We start from the raw sequence: 21,219 nt of genomic DNA, 5'->3' as shown, positions 1-21,219 counted from the left end.
TAAGATACGATCAAGTTCCAAACAAAATATAAGGTTTCCAAGTTATTGTCCACTAATCTCTCGGGATACCATGCGTTCGGAAGCTTAACGTATCGCGAAGTCGTGGGCTTGATTCTATTTTCACGTGGGATAACGTAAAGTTTGAATCTATCCGAAATGTTAGGTCTAAGCTTTGGCTCGCAATCAAATTTATCTGAATATTTGGGTTGAGTCAAGTTAGACTGTGGGTTTTAAAGATGATGGGATCGTTCAAGCCGAAAATTATTAGTGATCCTTGAATTTCACATATTACAAAAAAAAAACTAGAAAAGTTATTGTGCATTGTAGTCTTGTAGTGTTGAGCTTACACTAAATTTTAAGGGTTCTATCGTAATTTATTGAGTTTAAAATATATTAAAATAATTATATATAAATCATGCTAATAATTTGTGTTGTACAATAATTGTATAGCAATGGTATTAGATTAGGGTATGGGATTAAGCTCCACGTGGCAGTTGGATGTGAACGGATTGCGACAAGTGTCCCCATGAAGATGGACCACTCGTCGAAGTCATTAGTAGACATGAATGCAACAAATTGGGCCGACTTAGAACCTGTCCTCAAATTTATTGGGACCCACCCACATTGGGGAAAATCATTGGATTTGGACGGTGATTAATCAGCCTGGGCAGGGTGTGAGCGGTTTGGGCAATTTTGGAAGTGTAATATATTATTGCAATATTTAGTTATTATATTCTTAATATTATTTGTAAATAGACGGATTATATATTTATATTAATTTGAAACAATATATAATACTTTTTTTTTTTTTTTTGAGAAACTTCGTCTAATGGTGTCTTTGACGCAAGCATTGCCTCTCTATAACTTACGGGCTAACCCAAACTGGACCACCGAGCCACACTGAGGTAAGTCCAGGTCAAAGACCTGTGCCTGTGGCTCCTCGTGTAGTTAAACAATATCTATTGTATTGCTTGAGATTCGAACACATAATCTTGACATATCCAAAACCCATGCGGTCAACCACTTGAGTTATCTCGAGGGATTATATAATACATTAATGTGTGAATATTTAAAAAGTTACAATTTCTATTTTTCAAAGTATAACTAATTTATCATGTATTTAGAACCACTCAAATATAATTTAGCGATTTAGAGGATTTTTGTAATTTAGATAATCTGGAAGTGGTCGGTTGATTTTGTTTTAGTTTATCGATGCATGAAATTACCGTCAAATTAGCTTGATCGAACTTTGAAAATCTCAAACCACGTCTGATCATTGTAGAAAAGAAACCATAATTTGACGGGTTAGTTACATTCCATTCAATCATTTTTGCAACTTCATTGCTCAACCCTACTACTATTATATTTAATCATAACATGAAAAAAAATAATCAAACGAGCTAATGATTATTAGGAGTGTGCAAATAATTAGTTTAATTATTGAACTGATCAAAATTTACTAACTGATTAAATCGAATTGATAAGTAAAATTGAATCAAATCGATCAATTAGTCTGAAAAATTAAATTCAAACTATATAAATTGAACCAAAAAAAAAAGATAACCGATTGAAAATGCATAAAATCGAAAAAAACATCATTTTATAAACAACAAAATATCATTTTAAAGTTTGATCAGTTCAATTAATTCGATTATTCTAATAAAAAAATTAAATCAAAAACTAATTTTTTAGAAAGAAACTAACCGAACTAAACCAATATAAAAAAAAAAATCAAACCGAACCGATAAATTTGATCGATTCAATTCGATTAGTTCGGATAAATTGAATATTTATTTTTCCCTAATGAATCTTTGTTCACATGCACACATTGTTAGCACGCATCATCGATAATTTAATATTATATATTTATAAATAATATATATGTAATAAATTATAATTAATTTATAATATCACATCATGATTTACACGTGAAATCATAGATTAGATTCCCCCACAATAAGGGGCACCCACTCCTTGGCAGAGAGAGTGGATGTCCCCCTCAATTCAATGTAGCAGCTAATATATAGCCGACTTCTTCATCAAAGCTTTGAAATAATAGATGATTGACTGCTCCTTTCATCACCTTCAAGTCTTCGCTTTCCTGTGGTGTGTTACGGCTTGCCAACCAGTTTGAATGTCATCAATGGGACATTTGAATGTATGTGTGTGTGTGTGTGTCTGTATATTCAAACAAATACAGGTAGACAAGAGGTGATCCAGACCAGATGGTTGGATATGGAAATTCAACTCTTTTATCTCCTCTACTAAACTCCCAAAAATAATTATATGAATGAATTATAATTATTACATTATTATTATAAGCAAATGATTCTATTCACGAGTCATTTTTTAAAATACCAATTTTACCCATCATCTTCACTAAATTATTGAAAAAATATAGCAGAGTAGTGATTTTTTTTTATTTTTTATTATCAAAAATCAGAAAATATAGAATGGGAACAGAGAGAGCATGGAGAGAGCCCCATGGTGACTTGCACTATCCAATTAAGAATGGTCGGTGTCAATCACAGAATTGGCATTCAATCAAACCCAATAAGGCTTTGGCAGTGGTCCTTAAAATTGGTCAAATTTTGGACACCCCTTCTTTTGTTGCCTACTTCCTGAACATTTTGTTTAATTTCCCAAGTGCACTCACCATCCAACACTTCGCTCTTTACTGCTCTTGAGAGTGACATTTAATAGATATTTTTTCTGTTGTTAGAAGAATTTTATTACGCAAACTTACTTGAAATTTGATATAACATTTGGGTTCCATTAAACTTATTGTTACTTTGAGATAGTTATCTGCATTTTTTTTAATCTAAGAATACAAACCTAAAATCTAGAAATTTATGAACCCTTGACGCTAGTTCTAAAATAGCATTTGCTTCACATAAGCCATTTTTACAAATTTTTTCTTAACCTCTAAAACCACATTTTGGTTAACAATCCTCTCCTTTTTTCTTTTTTCTTTTTTTTGGGTATAAAATGATTCTAACCACTTTCTCTCTTAATATCTAAAACTCCTTAAATAAGTACTATCGAACTTACACAACTTTGTCGATGTTTTCGCTACCCTTGAAAAGTATGTCCAACCCTTATCAGTATGTTAAGTAGAGTGCAAAAAATTTTAATACAAAGTGAAGATTACATCACATCTTAAGTGGGTATCTAAAACTAACCCTTATCGGTATGTTAAGTAGTGTGCATAAAAAAATAAAAGAATAAATAATAATAATAGTATGACACTAGCATTTCATCAAAATGTGGCTTGGTGGAAGCCCAATATTTACAATGAAAAAGCAAAGTGGAGAACTATCATACCATCTTCCACAAAAGAGGCTTGGCATTCCTTCGGCACCACTACACACCAACAAAACAATGATGAAAAAGAACAACAGCCAGCCAGAAAACAAGATCATTGCTCACCTTAATCAAGGGTTGATTGTCCCAACGACATTTTTCATTTTCTTTTAGTATAAGTTGAAAGAAGAAATGCATAAACACACACATAAAAGTCACCAAAGCTTAGCCCACAAATTCATTAGCCTAGGGGTAAAACAAGCACAATCTAAAACAAACTGGTCATAGCATATTTAATCAGTTTTTGATAAAGCAAGTAAGCCCTCCACTGATTATTCCAATAAATAGTAATTTACATGGGGGCAAGGCGAGCTTTGTACATGCAGATGTAAGCCATATGCCAATCACCTGAAACAAATTGAAAAGCAGTTTCATTAAGCAGCTAGCCAGGTCCTATAAATATTGTAAAACATTGAGTCTGTTGCCACTTTATCCAACCAAATAACCCGGTGTTAGCATAGCTCACTAGATAATGGACCTTTTTTCAATATATATATCTAAACAGGAAAAAATAAAAAGGAGAAGAGAGAGAGCGTAATGAAGCATTGTCAAATGATAGTAAAGGTTGCCCTGGATAGATTTTGGAAACATCCTCATGAGGATTATATGATGGCAAGAATTTTCTCAGATTATGCATGCCATCAGGGCTACAAAGTGTGGAATAGACAACATTATGGATTGTGGTAGAAAACATCTTACCTCCCCCAGAAAGTTTTGTAATATCTTCTTCCCGTTGAGGGATGGGATTATCATCATCATACTGAATCCATTTCCCTGTGACCGAACCCATTTTCTTAGAGGATTAAATCTAACATAAAGTAGTGCAAAGGAATTTCTTTTCTGTTTTTTTTGTGGGTGAACTAACCACTTTCTTGCTTGACCCAAGCAACATAATGCCCTGAATCAGCACTTCTACCCTTGTGAGTCAGCACAGCAACCAGATCATATATTCCAGTCAAGTGCATCTCCTTCTCGGGTACAACACCTGGACAGAGTTGAGAACTAAAATAAGTTGCTGACTGATCTAACATTAACGTGTCCATTCAACTCTTCTCTCATTTTATAGTGAATGTGAATCAGAGTCACCATACATGGCGAGCTTTGATGGGCGTCGATTGCATTATAAATGGAACTACCACCCAACATAGAAGTCCAAAGAGAATTTTTTTTCATTGGGAACCTTCCTAAAACATACAGGACACACTTTGGAGTTTGGTCAACTTAAAAGCTTAAAAAGCTTTGACATAGAAGCATTATAAGAAGATCCGTGTGAAACTGGTCTCCAGTCATGGAACTAGAGTTATCTGCCACTGGCCCGCGGACAAATACTCATAAAGAATCCAAGCTTCCATTGAGAACCATTATACTCTAGGCCTTGAAGCTAAGAATCCTGTATAGTACTTTACAGGCCCAAAATAGTGACCAAAACACATTTATAGCGAGCCCCAGCTATAAAATCTGGAAAGCATGAACCGGATCCTCATAAAAAGTACTTAAAGGTTCCTTCAATTGAAGCTCAAAAAGATATAAAGAAATTTATCACCTTCCTGTGAGATCGCATTAGATGATTCTCCACTGCCATTTGACGGTCCCTGCATAAAAGAAATAAGGAAATATGAAAACACCCATACCAAATTGGTATGTTTTGTATGGTTATAGATGCCGTAGATAGAGGTACCTCAGCATCAGTCATCTTGACATCCTTGCTCGCAGAACCTGAGGTCTTATCATTGGTTTTTAAACCAAGCTTTTTACCTTCTTCATCTCTTAATTTCTGGTAATGGCATGCCAAGAACAAAATTGATCAGCAAAAAAAGAACAAGCAAATGTCCCATAAAGTGAAGCCCCACAACTTGAATTCATCCAAAGCAAAACACTAAAATGTATACCCAGCATTTATTATTAAAAAGAAAAGTATATACCCGGCGAGGAGCTTCTAATTTTTGGCGAAGATCATTAGAACACAGATCATAAACATCCAACTCCAGTGGATAATCCACTTTCTGCAATATACAAAAGGATGTTTCAGATTATTTTACAATCACGCACTCAATAGGCTGTCAGGTGAAAATTGCAGAAAAGGTGAACTGAAGTTACCCGCAAAATCTTGGCCTTCTGGTTTGATTCCCTCTTCCAAAAAAATCGAACAAACTGAATGGTTAAGTACCTTTTATGGACAGGAAAAGAAGGCACATTTAAAAATTTGACTGACATCTAATGCTTATTGATGCTTGTATTCCAAACCGACGAGTAAGAAAGTAAGGCCAGGCTTACCTTGGCAAGCCATTGATACGTGAATCTTTTAAGTAAATTGCACTGCGGCCCAAAGCAGGAGAAGCTTTCTCCAATTCTGATTTCAGACCCTGCATGGAGTAAATCAGCAAATATAATGGGTTAATTGTCAAAAGGATCTGCTATTGCAGGATTCTTAGCCAGACTTCCATTCACTGAATGCCAACTGGAAGAACACCACTACGGTTGAGGTATACAGAAAGAAACAATGTTTTTTACACTAGGGTGGACATGTGTTGTGTACCTGCACCTAAATAAACGATTATATAGATACAAATAAATGTTTGGATGTCTATTGTTTTGTGTGTTTTATTTTTGTAATACAAATAGTAATAAGAAATTCTATGTAGACAGTTTTTTGTGGTTATTACAGAAAATTTTATGTATGTGTTGATGGAGAAATTGAGGAATCAATTAATGATTATATAAATACAAATAAATGTTCGGGATATTCTTTATTTTTGTTCTGTTTGTTTTATTTTTATAATACAAATAGTCATAGGCAATTTTTGTATAGACAGTTTTGGGTGGTTATTACAAGATATTGGGCGTTGATGGAGAAATTGAGTAATTGATAAATGAATTAAAGGGTACTTAAAGAAAACAAAATCTTGATAGAGGTTTGGAGATTAGTAAATAGAATAGTTAGATGAGGGCATTTTGAGAATAAAGAAAATTTGACAGGGCTTCAAAATTAGGTAACACCAAATATGGTGTTTGCTTGTATATTTGAATAGATAGATGATCCGATTTACACGTTAAAATGCAAAATACATGTAACTCATTGGAAATTTTGCCTACATGCTTGTTTGCTTTATTTGGGTTGGACCCGTTTGGTAGGTAATCAAAATTTTTGTTTTCCTTTTGTGCTTTTGGGAACCCCAAAAAGAAATATTGGAGTGATATCATAAAAGTTCCACCAAAATAATTTTTGGTATGTTTTGATGAGAAAGATTTTTGTATCAGTTTCCTTTTAAAAGAAAATGATGTGTAAAACAAAAACCAGTGTAATGAAAATCAGACTGGACGGAGTTAACTGGCAACCAGTCAATGGACAGGTCCAGGTCATCAAGAATACTGGCCAGCAAAAAAACGGCTGGTTGAACCAGTGGACTGTCCAGTTTAACTGGGTTTTAATTTATTTTATTTTTTTAACTTTTTGGGGGCAATTTTTTCATCTTTCTAGGTCTATGGTTGCTCCCTTGTGACTAAGGTCACTGGTTCAAATTGTTGAAACAACCTCTTAACAAAAAGAGCAAATGGGAAAGGCTACATACAAATACATGTCATGGGATTACAATTGTAATTAGCAATTTGGTAGGCGGGAATTACAGTTAGGCAGTTAGGCCTAATTTCAAATTCAAATAAATTGTAATTGGTGATCGAGAGGCTGCTTTTGGCGCCTTCCTTGAAGCTGGATCAGTATAAAACACTGCTGATACGGCTACTTTGGGCATGTTGAGAATACATCAATACAATTTTCCTGCCTAATTCTCTCTCTCTCTCATTCTCTTTTCCCTCTCATTCTCTCTATTCTTCCCCCTATTCTACCCAATTCTCCTCAGTTCAAGCGAGAATTCCCCTATGTCATATTCAATTATGACATTTTGGTATCAGAACACAATCTCAGGAGGAGATTATTCTTCGTCTTCACTATGGCCGATGGCACTCGCATGAAGTAGATGGAGACCCAACTCCAACAGGTCACAGCGGCGGTAGCCGACATGCAGATCAGAATGGGGAGTATGGAGTCGGTGGTGGAAAGAAAAATTGATGGAGCCATGAAGCGATGGAGTGAAGAAAGCCGGGAACAACACAATTGATTGAAGGATCAGATGATGTTGTTTATGAGGATGTTTATGAGCAACAATCAGGTAAGACTCTCCAAAATTCCCTCTCAAGGAGAGATCTGACCCGAATCTTAACTGGACACATATCAGCCCCACAGCACTGAGGATGTCTCTGAATTTGAGGCAGATCCGGTGGTGGTAGGGGAGAATGCTATAGAAAGGTGGCAGGGAATTCAGGCTGTCCCTCATCAGCCTGGCTTTCCATTACCAAAGTTGGAGATCCCCATGTTTGATGGTGTGAATCCAAGGTGGTGGGTACATAGGTGTGAGAGGATGTTCAGCGTATCATGTACCCGAACAGCAGCGAGTGATTCTTGCCATTGCCTACCTCAATGATGCCGGGGACGCTTGGTTCTAGGGTTGGATAGAAGCTAAGGAAGGGTGTTGTTGGGCAGAATTTGTGGAAGAGTTTAACAAACTAAGTCGGGAGGGCTATTTTGTTTCTAGTTTTGTGAGTGGGTTGAGTGAAGAACTTAGACCTACTGTCAAGATGCTACAACCCAAAACGATCAAGCAAGTAGCCGAATGTGCACGGTTGCAAGAATTGTCAGTGGAGGCATTAATGAAGAAACATAGATGGCAAATGAGGGGTATGAACACTGGAACGCTTCAATATGGTGGCAAGGGAGTGGGAAAGGAAGGAGGACGAAGCAATCAAGGAGGAAGGGGGATGAGCAATTCAACAGCTACTGTTGCCATTCCCATAACCAACAGGAAGCTCGCAGAACAGAGGCGGCAATCCAAATTATGTTTCTATTGTGGGGATAGGTATGCCTTAGGGCACCAATGCCGGAGGCAGTTCTTGTTACTGGAGGGAAAAGAAGAAACAAAGGAAGTCGACGACGGGCCCAACACTCAGGCAGAAGGAGAAGAAAACATGGAGATCTCACTCCACGCCCTCAGAGGCCTTACTAACAACAAGATAATCAAGGTGGAAAGGAAGGTACAAGACAGCAAACTAATGGTGTTGATTGATAATGGAAGCACCCATAGCTTTCTTGATGAGGGGACAACCAAGAAATTGAAGTGTGAGTTAGCAGGGACTCAACCATTGTTAGTGACCAGTGGCAAATGATCACAAGATGATGTTCAAATTGGCTTGTGTGGTGTTTTGTTGGGAGATGCACAGAGAAACATTTGAAGCAGACTTAAGGCTACTCAAATTGGGGGAATGTGATATAGTCCTGGGAGTGGACCACATGAAGGGAGTGAGTCCTATAAGCTTTGAGTTTAATAAAATGGAGGTCACGTTTGAGAAAGAAAGCAGGAGAATGACTCTCACGGGTAGCCCTGAGACAAGGGTGTGTAAAATGATATCGAGGAAGAAGCTGCACAAAATTCTAAAGACAAAATGGACCCAGGTGGCTCAACTCTTCTCAATCCATGCAGTCGAGCAAGTGGAGGAGGAGCCAACACAAAAAGAGGAAGGGAGGATATCCCTCGACAATCACCATTGGAAGGTACATGAATTAGATTTACTTAATAAACTCTTACTCGAATTTAAGGACATATTCGATGAACCAAATTCACTTCCACCCCACAAACACTAATCATTCCATCACACTAAAACCCAATACTAAACCGACCAACATCAGAGCCAATAGATACCCCCCTAAACAGAAAGCAAAAATTGATAAAAGACATGCTGACAAGGTCTATCATCTGACCAAGTCAAAGCCCTTATGCCTTACCTATACTTATTGTTAAAAAGAAAGATGGGATTGGTGCTTTTGTATTGATTACCGCCAGCTAAACACCCACACTGTCAAGAACAAGTTTTCAATCCCTATAATTGAAGACCTTTTGGATGAGTTAAAACACGCCCAGGCTCTAATGAACCACATTTTTGAGCCCTACCTTCAAAAATTCATTCTTGTTTTCTTTGATGACATCCTTGTATATAGCCCTTCATTTCAACAACACATTGACCACCTAAGAACCAACCCTAGAGGTCCTTAGATTCAATCAATTGTTTATTAAGAAATCTAAGTGTGCCTTTGCACAACCACAAGTGGAGTACTTGGGCATGTGATATCCAGTGCGGGCGTGAGCACTAATCCTAAGAAGGTGGCCGATATGGTAGCATGGCTAAGACCTACAAGTGTGAAAGCCCTGAGGGGATTTTTGGGTTTGATCGGGTACTACTTGAGATTTGTGAGGGATTATGGTGTGATCAACAAGCCCTTAACTGACCTATTGAAGAAAGAAGGGTTCTCTTGGAATGATAACACAGAGGAGGCCTTTGGGCAGCTCAAGCAAGCAATGAGTGAAGTGTCCACTCTTGGGCTGCCAGATTTCTCTAAACCATTCACCCTAGAAATTGATGTAAGCAACATAGGGGTGGGGGCAGTGCTCACACAGGAGGGAGGCCACTGGCATTCATTAGCCAGGCCCTAAGTCCAAGACACCAAGGGTTGAGTGTGTATGATAAGGAATTGCTAGCAGTTTTGATTGCGGTTGAAAAATGGAGACATTACTTGGAGAGTGGTCAATTTATCATCAAGACGAATCATAAAAGCTTAAAATTTCTCTTGCAATAAAGGTCGCATACACACCTCCAAAAAAAAAAACGGGATGGCAAAGTTGATGGGATTAGATTATGTCATCCAATATTGGAAGGGAAGAGAGAACAAGGTAGCAGATGCCCTATCTCGATGTATGGAAGAAAGGACTTTGGGCATCGATCACCTTTGTTATCCCTAATTGGTATCGGGACATTATTGCTAGTTATGAGCAAGATGATTGGTCAAGGGGATTATTGGAGCAACTCATCTTAAATCCAAATAGCAAGTTTGGGTTTACCGTAAACAATGGGGCATTGAGATATCAGGGAAGGTTGGTTATTGGGAATAGTGAGACACTGAAGGAGAAAATATTGGAGACTTTGCATGGATCACCTTTGGGGGGCCATTCAGGTATGCAGAATAACTACCACCGAGTTAAGCAGCTTTTCTATTGGCTAAGATTAAAGAAATGGGTGGTTGACTATGTGATGAAGTGTGACACCTGTAGGAGATGTAAGCATGAAATAGTAGCTACCCTTGGGCTACTACAACCCCTTCCTATCCCAACCCAAGCTTGGTCCAATATATCAATGGATTTTGTGAAAGGGTTGCCAAGATCCAAGAGTAAGGATTGTATCTTGGTAGTGGTGGATAGATTCACCAAGTTCGCCCATTTCATAGGGCTGACACACCTTTTCACAATTCAAGAGGTATCCCACCTCTTCCTAGACTAGGTGGTAAAACTACATGGAGTACCTAAATCCATAGTCTCGATAGAGACAAAGTGTTCACTAGCCTTTTCTGGAAGGAATTGTTCAAGAATTTGGGAACCAAGTTACATATGTCCTCAACATACCACCCTAAATTTGATGGACAAACTAAACGGGTTAACCAATGTCTAGAGACCTATTTGAGGTGCCTTTGTTTCTTACATCCCAGGGGTGGCATCAGTGGTTGCCACCATAGCTCCATAAAAATGACCCCTTTCGAGGCCCTCTATGGTTACAAACCACCTCGGCTCCTTACTATTCCAAGAAATGCCACAATGGCCACCGTGGATTCCTACCTACAACTAGGGGTGTTCATGGTGCGGTTTGGGCGATTTAGACTATTTTCAACACGCCAAATTGCACATGCGGTTTGGCATTAAACCAAACTGCACGATTTGGTTTGGTTTGCGAAAACCGCACCAGACCGCACCGCAATTTGCAGTGCGATTTCTGCGGTCTGATGCAATATTGATCAAAAGCAAATGTTTGGGCAAAAAAATGCACCAAACCGCACATGTAGTTTGCACCTCTTAACAGACCGAGTGGTTTGTTTCTGCGATTTGAGAAACAGGAAACCCTAATATGCCAACAACCAAACCCATAGAATAGTCCTATAAGCCTGAAACTCAAAACCCAATAGAGCAGCAAAGGAGATAACTTACAGTGGTAGTGAGCGAGAGTGAGAGAGAGGCAGGGATGCAGGACAGCCCGCACAATAGCGATTGTCGACCACCGAGCTGTCCGAAGTCAACGGCCATAGAACGGATCAAGAGTGGAGGGTCCGAGAGCGAGCAAGAGAGAAGTCAACGTGCAATAAACCAAAGCAAAGAGCGACAAAGAGGCAGAGGGAGCGCCGCAGCGACCAGACCACCAGCAAACAGCGAGAGTGAGAGCGAGATGCAACGAGTCAGCGACCATTGGCTACAGCGTTGTGGATGGCGACGATGGAGGGCGATGGAGCTCACGGCAATGGGAGGCAGTGGCAGCGATCGAAGAGAGGCTGTGAGAGCAGAGAGCAATAGACAGAGAATGTGAGAGAGAAAGAAATGAGAAATGGGGGTGGCGCCGATCGGCGATCGTCCGAGGGAAATGGGAGAGAAAGAGGGTGTGGCGGGCGTGGGTGGGTGCAAATGGCTTAGGGTTAGGGTATGGTTGGGGGGAAAGGGGAGAGAAAGAGGAGAGGAAGAGCCGAAGAGACCGCCTGCCCCTTTTTATATTTATAATATATAAATTATATTTTTCAAAAAATTATATATTATATACGTGTGGTTTGGCAGTTTTCCAAACCAAACCAGACTGCCACTTCAAAAAAATCAACTGGTTCCTGTCCGGTTCAGCCGGAAACAGCGGTCTAGTGGTTTTTTTGAACACTCCTACCTACAACAGAGGCAGCAAGTGTTGAAGATGTTACAAAAGGAATGGCCTATGCCCAAAACATAACAAAGCACTTTGCTGACCGGAAGAGAAGTGACAGAGAGTTTGTAGAGGGGGATGAGGTATACCTTAAGCTCAAACATGCTCACCTGAAGGCCCTAGCAAGGGTAGGTAAGGTCGCCTACAAGCTATAGCTACCCCTGGATTCCCAAATCCACCCAGTGTTTCATGTATCCTTACTTAAGAGGTCTGTTGGAGCAAACCCAGTGAGCACAACTTGCCCGCCTTGCTTCTTGATCCTAATGAGGTCTTCGAACTCGTGGCTATCCTTGATAAAAGAATCGTATACTGATAAGGAGCCCCTTTGACATAGGTGTTGGTACGGTGGTCTAATCTTCATTCAAAGAATAACGCATGGGAATACCTTTCCAACTTGCTCAACCAATTTCCAAAGGTGGCTGGATTACTCTAAACTTCTTAAGGACAAGAAGTTTCCGAGGGGGAGGGGAATTGTCATGGGATTACAATTGTAATTAGCAATTTGGTAGGTGGGAATTACAATTAGGCCTAATTTCAAATTCAAATAAATTGTAATTGGTGATGGAGAGGTTGCTTTTGGCAACTTCCTTGAAGTCAGATCAGTATAAAACATTACTGATATTGCTCCTTTGGGCATGTTGAGAATACATCAATATAATTCTCCCACCTAATTCTCTCTCTCTCTAATTCTCTTATCCCTCTCCTTCTTTCTGTTTTTCCCCCCTATTCTACCCAATTCTCCTCGGTTCAAGGGAGAATTCCCTCCCCCCCCCCCCATCATATTCAATTCTAACATTACATCCCTCCCTTGACCCTTGCAAAGCAAGACCCATGCACTGGGGACACCCTTTTTATATATCAAAGTTTTATTTATTCATTTATTTATTTAATGAAGACATTATTCATACTTTCACATAATTAAGAAAGGATGGTTAAAATGGAAAAATGCACCCCACATTTTTTGGAAGATTCCATTAAGGCTAAAAGGAAAATTTTATAAGACGGCTATAAAACTAGTTTTGTTGTATGGCATAGAATGTTGGATAATAAAGCACCACATAAAAAATATGAACATAATAGAGATAAGTATGTTATGATGGATATGCGCCCATGCGAGAAAAGATAAAAGTTAAAAAAGGGATTATTTGTAATAAGGTCAAATTGGCTCCTATTTGAGATAAGATGAGTGAAACACAATTAAAATGATTTGGGCATGTAAGAAGAAGATAAATAGAGGCTTTATGAAAAGATTGGAAAGAATGGGACAAGTATTTAGCAAAAGAGCAAAGGTACTAAGAAAGGCTTGGTGAGAGACCTTTAAGTATGATGCAAATCACAATTGCCTAATAGAAGATAAGGTCATACATAGAAATGATTGGCAAGCTAGAATTCAAGGCTTGATATATTGTTGTATTTTGAAACTCAATTCAACCATTAACCCTTTTCCTTTCCCATTTGACACCCTAATCTGATTTTCAAAATTAACATACAATTCGCATGAATGTTTAACATGTCACCATTATGAAAGTTTTTATGTTAAACTTTTAAGAGGTTACTAGCGCAAAAGAAACCAGCTAGGATTATCAGACAAAAAATTCTAAGTCTATATTATTCTATCAAAGTTAAGAAGAATTCTGAGGTTGCAATAATTAGTTCTACAGAAAAAATCTTCCGACAGATAAACCTCATATGTACTCTCAACCTCAGACACATGTAGCAAGAGCTTGTCAATTTAAGAGCATCACATGAGCAATGTGTTTAAAAGGAAAGAAAAATAAAATTATTCAGCTATAGTACTTACATGCCTCAGCCCCTCGTGCAAATGGTTCACTTCGTGTGATATGTGGCACTTCAGCGCATAAACTGATTCTGTCTCTGAGCTTTCTTCACCACTTTCTTCACAGTGCACCCTGAACTCACAAAACCACCAAGAAATAAATTCATTGCAATATGCTTTTCATAGCCGTAAAATAAAACCAACCATATTTAAATTGTCACTTTGTTACCATAAAGGCACAAATCAACAGTGCACCAATAGTCTGGTCAAGCACCAGAAAAGCAAAAACCTCTAGAATATAATATGTACGGTGAGAGAGGGGGGGGGGGGGAACTTAAGTGACATAGATGAAGAGAAAACATAATCATGCTCCTGCTATTAAGAGGGGGGAGAAATTTGCCACATCAAAACAATGAAAGTAATCAATCTTTTAACATATAAAAAATGGAATGATCTAACACTAGAATCATTTTCCACTACCTAAGCACATTTAGCAAAAAGCAAGGAACTGAATTTTAATCCATAAGAATTTTAGCAATGGCCATTGAAGGTTTGATCTGCGGCAGAAAGCCAATAAGGTTCTCATATGAATGATTTCTGTATTTTTCTAATTGCAGTGAGAAAAGTGTTTACCAAAATACCATCTCCTTCCCCAATACTACTAAATATTTCAATCAGGAATAAAAATGACAGATCCAGCGTCACATCTGCTGGACAAAGTTCATGCAGTAGACATGGAGTAGGTTAGTAACAAAATCCAACTTCTCATAGAAAAAGGAACCTACATACTTCAGAAGATATGAATATTTACAAATTCAATCAGCAACCCCATATTACACATCTTTACAGTCAAGTCCTTCACCAGTTCACCCTTCACTCTCTTGGTGTGAAACCCCGTAAACCTAAGCACTTTTTTAAAGCTTGTGGAGATTTACTACTCTTAAGATCCAATCAAGAACAAAATTCAAAGACCTCGAAATACAAATCACTACAGAAACATCAATGAATGGCTTTTCAATAGTGTCAATAAATCTTAACATCTCTACCTTTTTCAATTATTCAATAGATTCTATGTAAATGCTTCTTGTGTAGATTAAGTTAGATAATACTAAAATAATAAAAATATGCGTATAGTTGCCATAAAAGAACTAGTACAGAAAATACCTGCTAACAAGTTCAATACCAAAGAGTGCCTTCACAGTGTCCGGATTCTCACTACAAACAAACATTGTGGAAGATGGTTGCTTTAAAACCAACAAAAACCACTATTTATCAGCACAAACAGAGAGAGAGAGAGAGAGAGAGAGTAACAAGATGTGTAACCTAAAAATACACACAGACAAATTTGTTGTATACAAGTGGATCTTTGAATGCTAAAAGGTACTGCTTAGACAATTTTGTGCAAATACAGACAACTTCAACAAAGCAAAGCACAAAAAGGGAGTGTGAAGTTAAGTGCACACGATGAAGTATAGGATCCAAGTTTCATAATGAAAACGGGAGAGGGGAAAAAAAGGCATTAATTTTCAAGGTTTTCACCAAATATTGTGGAAGGTGATCTCAGTTAAATAACCAAGAAATGATGTAGGACGGATTTGGGGCTCAAGCTCAAAATAGCATTTATAATACTAGTCAAACAGTATTTTAATTTATGTCTATTTTTTTGTCTTTCAGTTTTATGTTTATTTTAGGGTTTAGGGTTGTTAGTAGTATTTAAACATGTTGTCCTCTTCATTAATGTCAACTTTGAATGAAATTATTTTGTGAGTTTTACTCCAAATTACTGGTGGATTCCAGTTTTGTTACTCCTATCACTGGCGGATTCCAGTTTCTTTGTTTTAGAAGGATTTCGCTGGAAATCCTTTGCTTCGTGCTGCGTCAAGAAACCACTAGTCACCAAAAAGGGTAAATAAAAGAGAGGGGGAAATGTAACCTCTAAATGCATGAAGAGAAGTGTGTGCATAAATGTGTCTGGAAATGTAAAAAGGTAGTGTATATGGACAATTTTGTGGCGATATAGATAACCTTAACAAATACAGCAAGGCACAAGAATTTTGAATCAGACATTCATCGAGTATAGGACAGCAAATTCCATGAACTGATAGAGGGGACAGACAAAAAACAGATAAAAGACACTAATTTTTGATGTGTAAAGGCCAATCTAGGCAAAGGGAAAAAATAGAGAGAGAGCACACAAGCCGTAGCTAGTTTCCAGAAAACACATTTTGAAAGACAACAATGTTTTAACACTAGGAATTACTACCTGGAACCTGGTGACCTAAGAGACAAAGAAAGGGTATATAGAAGTTGTGTCCAACATTCTTCAGCATCCTGCACGTGCATAACAGTAAAGCATCAACACCACAAGAAATTTAGAACAGTGAAAGACATGCTTCAGACTTGAGAACGATACAAGGAAGGAGGGAGGAGTGGGGGGAGAGAAACCTGCTGCATTAAGGATCCATTATGAAGCTGGCCAAATTGTGGATACTTTTTCTGCAAAACCTGTGGGCACATTAAGAAACTCGTTATACTCATTTGCCTTGTCTATCAATTTTATGTACATACAGCACCTAAAATAGACGCATACACCTATCCCCTTATCACCAATGACATTCTGACCAATAGTTCTATGGTGCATTGCAGAAGAAGATACCAAGTTCTGGTATGTGGCACTTATGAAGTTATTTGGACTATACTTTGGTATGCAGTATTGAGACTGGAAAAAGAATTATATACAACTATGCAAAAGGAAATACCATGGAGAACTGCACCGGAGCCACGGGTTTATAACTTTTGTCAAGCTCATTAAATAGATCTCTTGTTGCTACAGTCAATATATGAGAAGACTGGTCCAAATCATTGCTTCTTCCAGAATGCGGGTACCTTATCAACCAAAAAGCAAACGGTGCAAGAACTCTGTGAAGTGAGTATAATGCCATCCAAAAAATCTTTTCTGATATGCTTCGCATGGATAAAAACTCACTTAATCAATGCCGATTTCAACTCTGGAACTGAATGCAAGCATTGTACCGTAGAGTTCATGTAACAGGTATTGCCAAGATTAATTAAGCCGGCAGTATGACCCTGCAGGCAGATGTGCTAATTGTTAAATTTCAGCACTTGGGCATATAAAAAGTGTAAAAATATTTGGAGTCTTTTCAGCCAAATCTACAAAATAGAGTACAATTCTGGAGGCAAACTAAACAAAACAAAAGATGGAAGTACCAAATTTCTTCATTCTATGGCTTGCAGTCAAAAACAAATATCAATGCCAAGTTTAAATTAAAATCCATGAAAAAATAGTGAGTTGGATATGAAAAAAACCAAGCAATTGTATAGTTAATCCAGCTTCAAGTCCATATATTTGAGCCTCCCAAACATTCTAAAGCAGGTTCTAGGAACACAAATTGGAAGAATTCATGTTTCACCATTTGTAGAGATATTATTGACTCCAAAATGTTGTTGTGGAAACTACGTGGGGACTACCCGTGACAAAGCAGAAGGATGCATCAGAGAAAGCAATGGCTGAGTGCCTTAGTGCAAAAGTCCTTGCACGGTACTAAGCTAATATGCAGCCATTTTCTTGCTTATCTTGAATCATACACCATAAACTCTAGGTTTGAGCAGTCAAAATATGGAATTATGGAACAAACTTCCTCAAATAAATGAGAAAGAAATGTTAACAATTCTCAGAAAACAGCCGGTGAATCAACCAAGTCAAAAAAAGAGAAGAAATCATGGCTTCTGTGGAGTAGAAAATAAACCAAGGGAGAGGATAAAAAAGATGGCAATGGAATAACATTACAGCATCAGGGTGAATTGCACCCCAAAGCTCAGTACCATTTTAGGAATCCCACCCCAAAGCAGGTCGTTTATGTCTCTCGCCTGAGTCTACATAATAAGAGAAGGCACAGATGAAAAACTACCATAATTAAATAAGTATACCTGAACTATGTATTTCCTCCCAGTGTTTAGTGGAAAGAAAATGAAGCGGTGGAATGTGTCCAAGGTTCCCCAACTGAACCATTAAACTTAATTACGTAAACTAGACACGGTCCATACAAGGCTAATGCAGGAGGAACCTAGGGAATAACAAAAACCCAATTAATGTTTCCTATCTACAACAAGAAAGTAAAGAACCATACCACAGCAACCACTTGTTCTTCTTCTGGTAGATCTTCCATGAAAACAGGGCCCTTTTCTGGGGCCTTCACGATCTCATCTGCTGTTCCCATCATCATCAACTTTTGACCCTAGACACAACAGACATTACATAATATACTGAAAAATTAATTCTCGGTATAGCAAAGTTACACGTGACATAAAATAGAAAGATGATCTACCTCTTTCACTCCTAATTTTGACCAATCAGCATCATCCTACATTTTCAGAAGAATGCGTCAACAAGCTTAATAGCCCCCTTTAGAAAGTATGCTATTGGAACTTCCAATCAGAATGATTTTGCAAGTAATAAATTACAATAACCATTTGTTTACCTTTAATAAACCACCTTTAACCATAATCTTCTGCCTCTGAGGAGGCACTCCTGTTAGATCATACAACTGACATTTGAAAACATATGGTGACTGGTTTGTGTCAATTTCTACAGCTGGGAAGGTCTCTTTTTGCCATTTAACACTCACTGCCAGTATAAATGCATAACAATATGAAATCCAATAAACAGGCACCCCGAAATGAAATTGATAACGTAGGTCAGTTGATGCACAGGAAAAACAAGCAGCTATGATCTGAAAAATATTTTCTTAAGCAACCCTGGAGCATTAGGCTCCTTTGTGACGGTCAGACCATAAGGCTCCAGTTATAGATGAAAGGGCCATAGTATATCTTCTGTCAGTCATAACATACATTTCTACTCTATGATACATGTCTTTAGTAACCTACTGACAAGTGAACCAGACTCTTCTCTTTTCTAAAACCCTCTACTAGATTTCTTTTAGGACTTTATTACAAGCTGTTTCTCTAGTCTAGAAACACCATAGGTAAATTTTCAGTTATGTCTCCACCTTTCCACTAGACACCTTAGAATTCAATATCTAAGGCTCCAGGAGGAATTTCCATAAGCCTAGTTTCAGATCAATTTTCAGCCCCTGAAATCCATCTTTTCGCCATATTTTTACCTCTAAATTTCCCACCAACCTGTTACATACCTAAACCCATAACCTTTTCCACAAGTTGTTTAGTTCTTCAAATACAGTGAGTAGTTTATCAAAATCCCACACCATAGCCTCGATATCAATTGAAAAAAAAAATATATATATATATATATATAGAATTTGGTCGGGGATTTGAAATCCTGCCTATTCCAAACAAACCGAAGCGGCATGTCCATTTTCTTTTCATCTTACCAACAGTCCATCTTTTCTCCTCTCCTTCTATTTCCATAAGTTTTCTAATAAATTAAGGATTTCTTGCATTCTCAAATATCTTTTAGGAAAGGTAATAGAAGTAAATTTGTGATATATTCATAATAGGAGTAGCCCTACTTAGTGATTTTAAGGCTTGTGATTATTGTTGTTGTTGTACTCTATTAAGAAGTATCACATTATTTTCAACTTTTTCATAATGTTTTCATGTATATCAAATTATCCAAGTACAAATGTTAAAACTTTTACTTCATACCAACAACTAAGGAAATAAACACTCAAAAGTAGTTTAACTCTTCAAATATGGTAAGTAGCTTATCAAATTCCCAAATAATAACCTCAATAGTCAATATCAATAAAAAAAACGAAACATGCATGTGGATGTAGGATTTTAAATCCTGCCTATCCAAACAAAGCAAATGTTGCATGTCCGTTTTCTTCTCTTTCCTCCTCTCGTTCGGTTTTTGTAATATAAGTAAATTTTGTAATTATATTCATAATAGGTGTGGGCCACTTAGTGGGATTTAGACTTGTGCTTGTTATTATTGTATTCACAATATCGGGGAACGACATACTATTTTTGTAACTTCTGATAGTGCTTTCGTGTGCTTCAATTTTATCCAAGTGGAATGCATCAACTATCATTGACATGTCAAGGCTGTGCTGTGAATAGTAGCCTCTAAATATTAGACATTGGTTAGGTTTCATAAATGTTTATCACACTAGAAACTATATGCTTTTCAGGTATATATAAAGTCATTTTACATGAAGACTTGGAATATGGACTAGCTAATGAAACTGTGTAACCAACAAGAAATTTCAAATAAGAATTTGCAAAGGGAGATGTGAAATCTCTAACACTGGCCCACTAAAAAGTAATTAAAGAATTCAAACGTTTTTATGTTGTTTTCGCAGGAGACAATCTTTCTTTTTCTCCAAAAGTATTGAGTAGGATCCCACGAATAACTAACTATCTTTATAAAGGCACGAAATGAGCCAATGCAGATACATGCACAATGCTTAAATATGCAACCCTAGTCGACACAAACCTATTCTAGCACTCGATGCTGGAAACTGGCAACAAAAATGAGTTCCCAGTTTAAGCAACAACTCATTAGCTATCACCATAAATCAAGAAGAAGCTCGTGTGAATAAATCACAGTTACTAAGTTATGATTGTCAAAAAAATATATGGGCGTACATGACAGGATTAGGGTTTTTCTTGTCAAAACAAGAGTACAACAGAAATCAAGCCTGAGCGAACCAAACTCCCAACAAGCACTCAAATCTCTCGCTGCAACATCATCAGTAGCTATAAACCTAGTGAACGGTACTCTAAACAGCAATTAGCACCGTCAAATTGAACTCTTTCGTACTGGTGGCAAGCCATGCCCCACAAGCATTGACGAAAAAATGACTGTTTCACCTTGACATCCCACTTCAGAACCCCTATACCGACATAGATAGCCGTTCGTAATATCGACAGACCAAAAAAATCCATCCATCTGAACGCGAACAATCAGCAAAATACAATAAAAACCCTATCCATTCATCGGATAGAAGAGCATAACGGCAGGACATGATAACAACAGATTACGGCAAATAAAAGGAAAAATCGGAAGCTGAAACACAAAATAAGAGTGTGATTAGACATAAACAAGCATCTAGCTTCAATTTCAGCAGGAATCTAAAGCCAAGTACGGAAATCGGGGAGAAGCTGAGGGTTCCCTGACCTGTCGGCATGGTTGGAGAGCTTCGGTGTTGGCAGGATCGGAAGAGGCGTCCGCTATTTCCCTGTTTTCTTGCCGTGAAGGGCACCACATTCGCTCGTATATATAAGGAGAAGGGGGAGAGCTATTTAGC

The 21,219-nt window shown here is 37.8% G+C and overlaps 1 protein-coding gene across 1 annotated transcript; it reads right to left on the bottom strand.

Moving 5' to 3' along the window:
- Positions 1 to 3,405: 3,405 nt before the first annotated feature.
- LOC127795351 (ubiquitin carboxyl-terminal hydrolase 6-like) lies at positions 3,406 to 21,190 on the bottom strand. Its single transcript, XM_052326968.1, has 18 exons — positions 21,090 to 21,190; positions 18,469 to 18,614; positions 18,316 to 18,351; positions 18,118 to 18,225; positions 16,956 to 17,056; positions 16,729 to 16,855; positions 16,415 to 16,474; positions 16,233 to 16,300; positions 15,134 to 15,184; positions 13,994 to 14,102; positions 5,638 to 5,726; positions 5,461 to 5,530; positions 5,286 to 5,366; positions 5,042 to 5,137; positions 4,907 to 4,955; positions 4,229 to 4,348; positions 4,063 to 4,137; positions 3,406 to 3,711 (listed from the first exon to the last, which is right to left on the bottom strand). The coding sequence occupies exons 1-18, from the start codon at positions 21,097 to 21,099 to the stop codon at positions 3,656 to 3,658; spliced, it is 1,452 nt and encodes a 483-aa protein (XP_052182928.1). The 5' UTR covers positions 21,100 to 21,190; the 3' UTR covers positions 3,406 to 3,655.
- Between the last annotated feature and the right edge of the window lie 29 nt (positions 21,191 to 21,219).

Source organism: Diospyros lotus, chromosome 2, assembly GCF_014633365.1.
Source record: "Diospyros lotus cultivar Yz01 chromosome 2, ASM1463336v1, whole genome shotgun sequence".
Classification (NCBI taxonomy): domain Eukaryota; kingdom Viridiplantae; phylum Streptophyta; class Magnoliopsida; order Ericales; family Ebenaceae; genus Diospyros; species Diospyros lotus.
Note: the sequence above shows the minus strand (reverse complement) of the source record. Positions and strands in the feature narration are given on the sequence as shown.

Excerpts from the sequence above, each read along its gene's own strand:
- LOC127795351 (XM_052326968.1), bottom strand. Across the intron at positions 16,301-16,414 it reads ATGGATCCTTAATGCAGCAG|GATGCTGAAGAATGTTGGAC; the intron begins GTTTCTCTCCCC and ends ATGCACGTGCAG. Across the intron at positions 3,712-4,062 it reads TACAAAACTTTCTGGGGGAG|GTGATTGGCATATGGCTTAC; the intron begins GTAAGATGTTTT and ends AATTTGTTTCAG.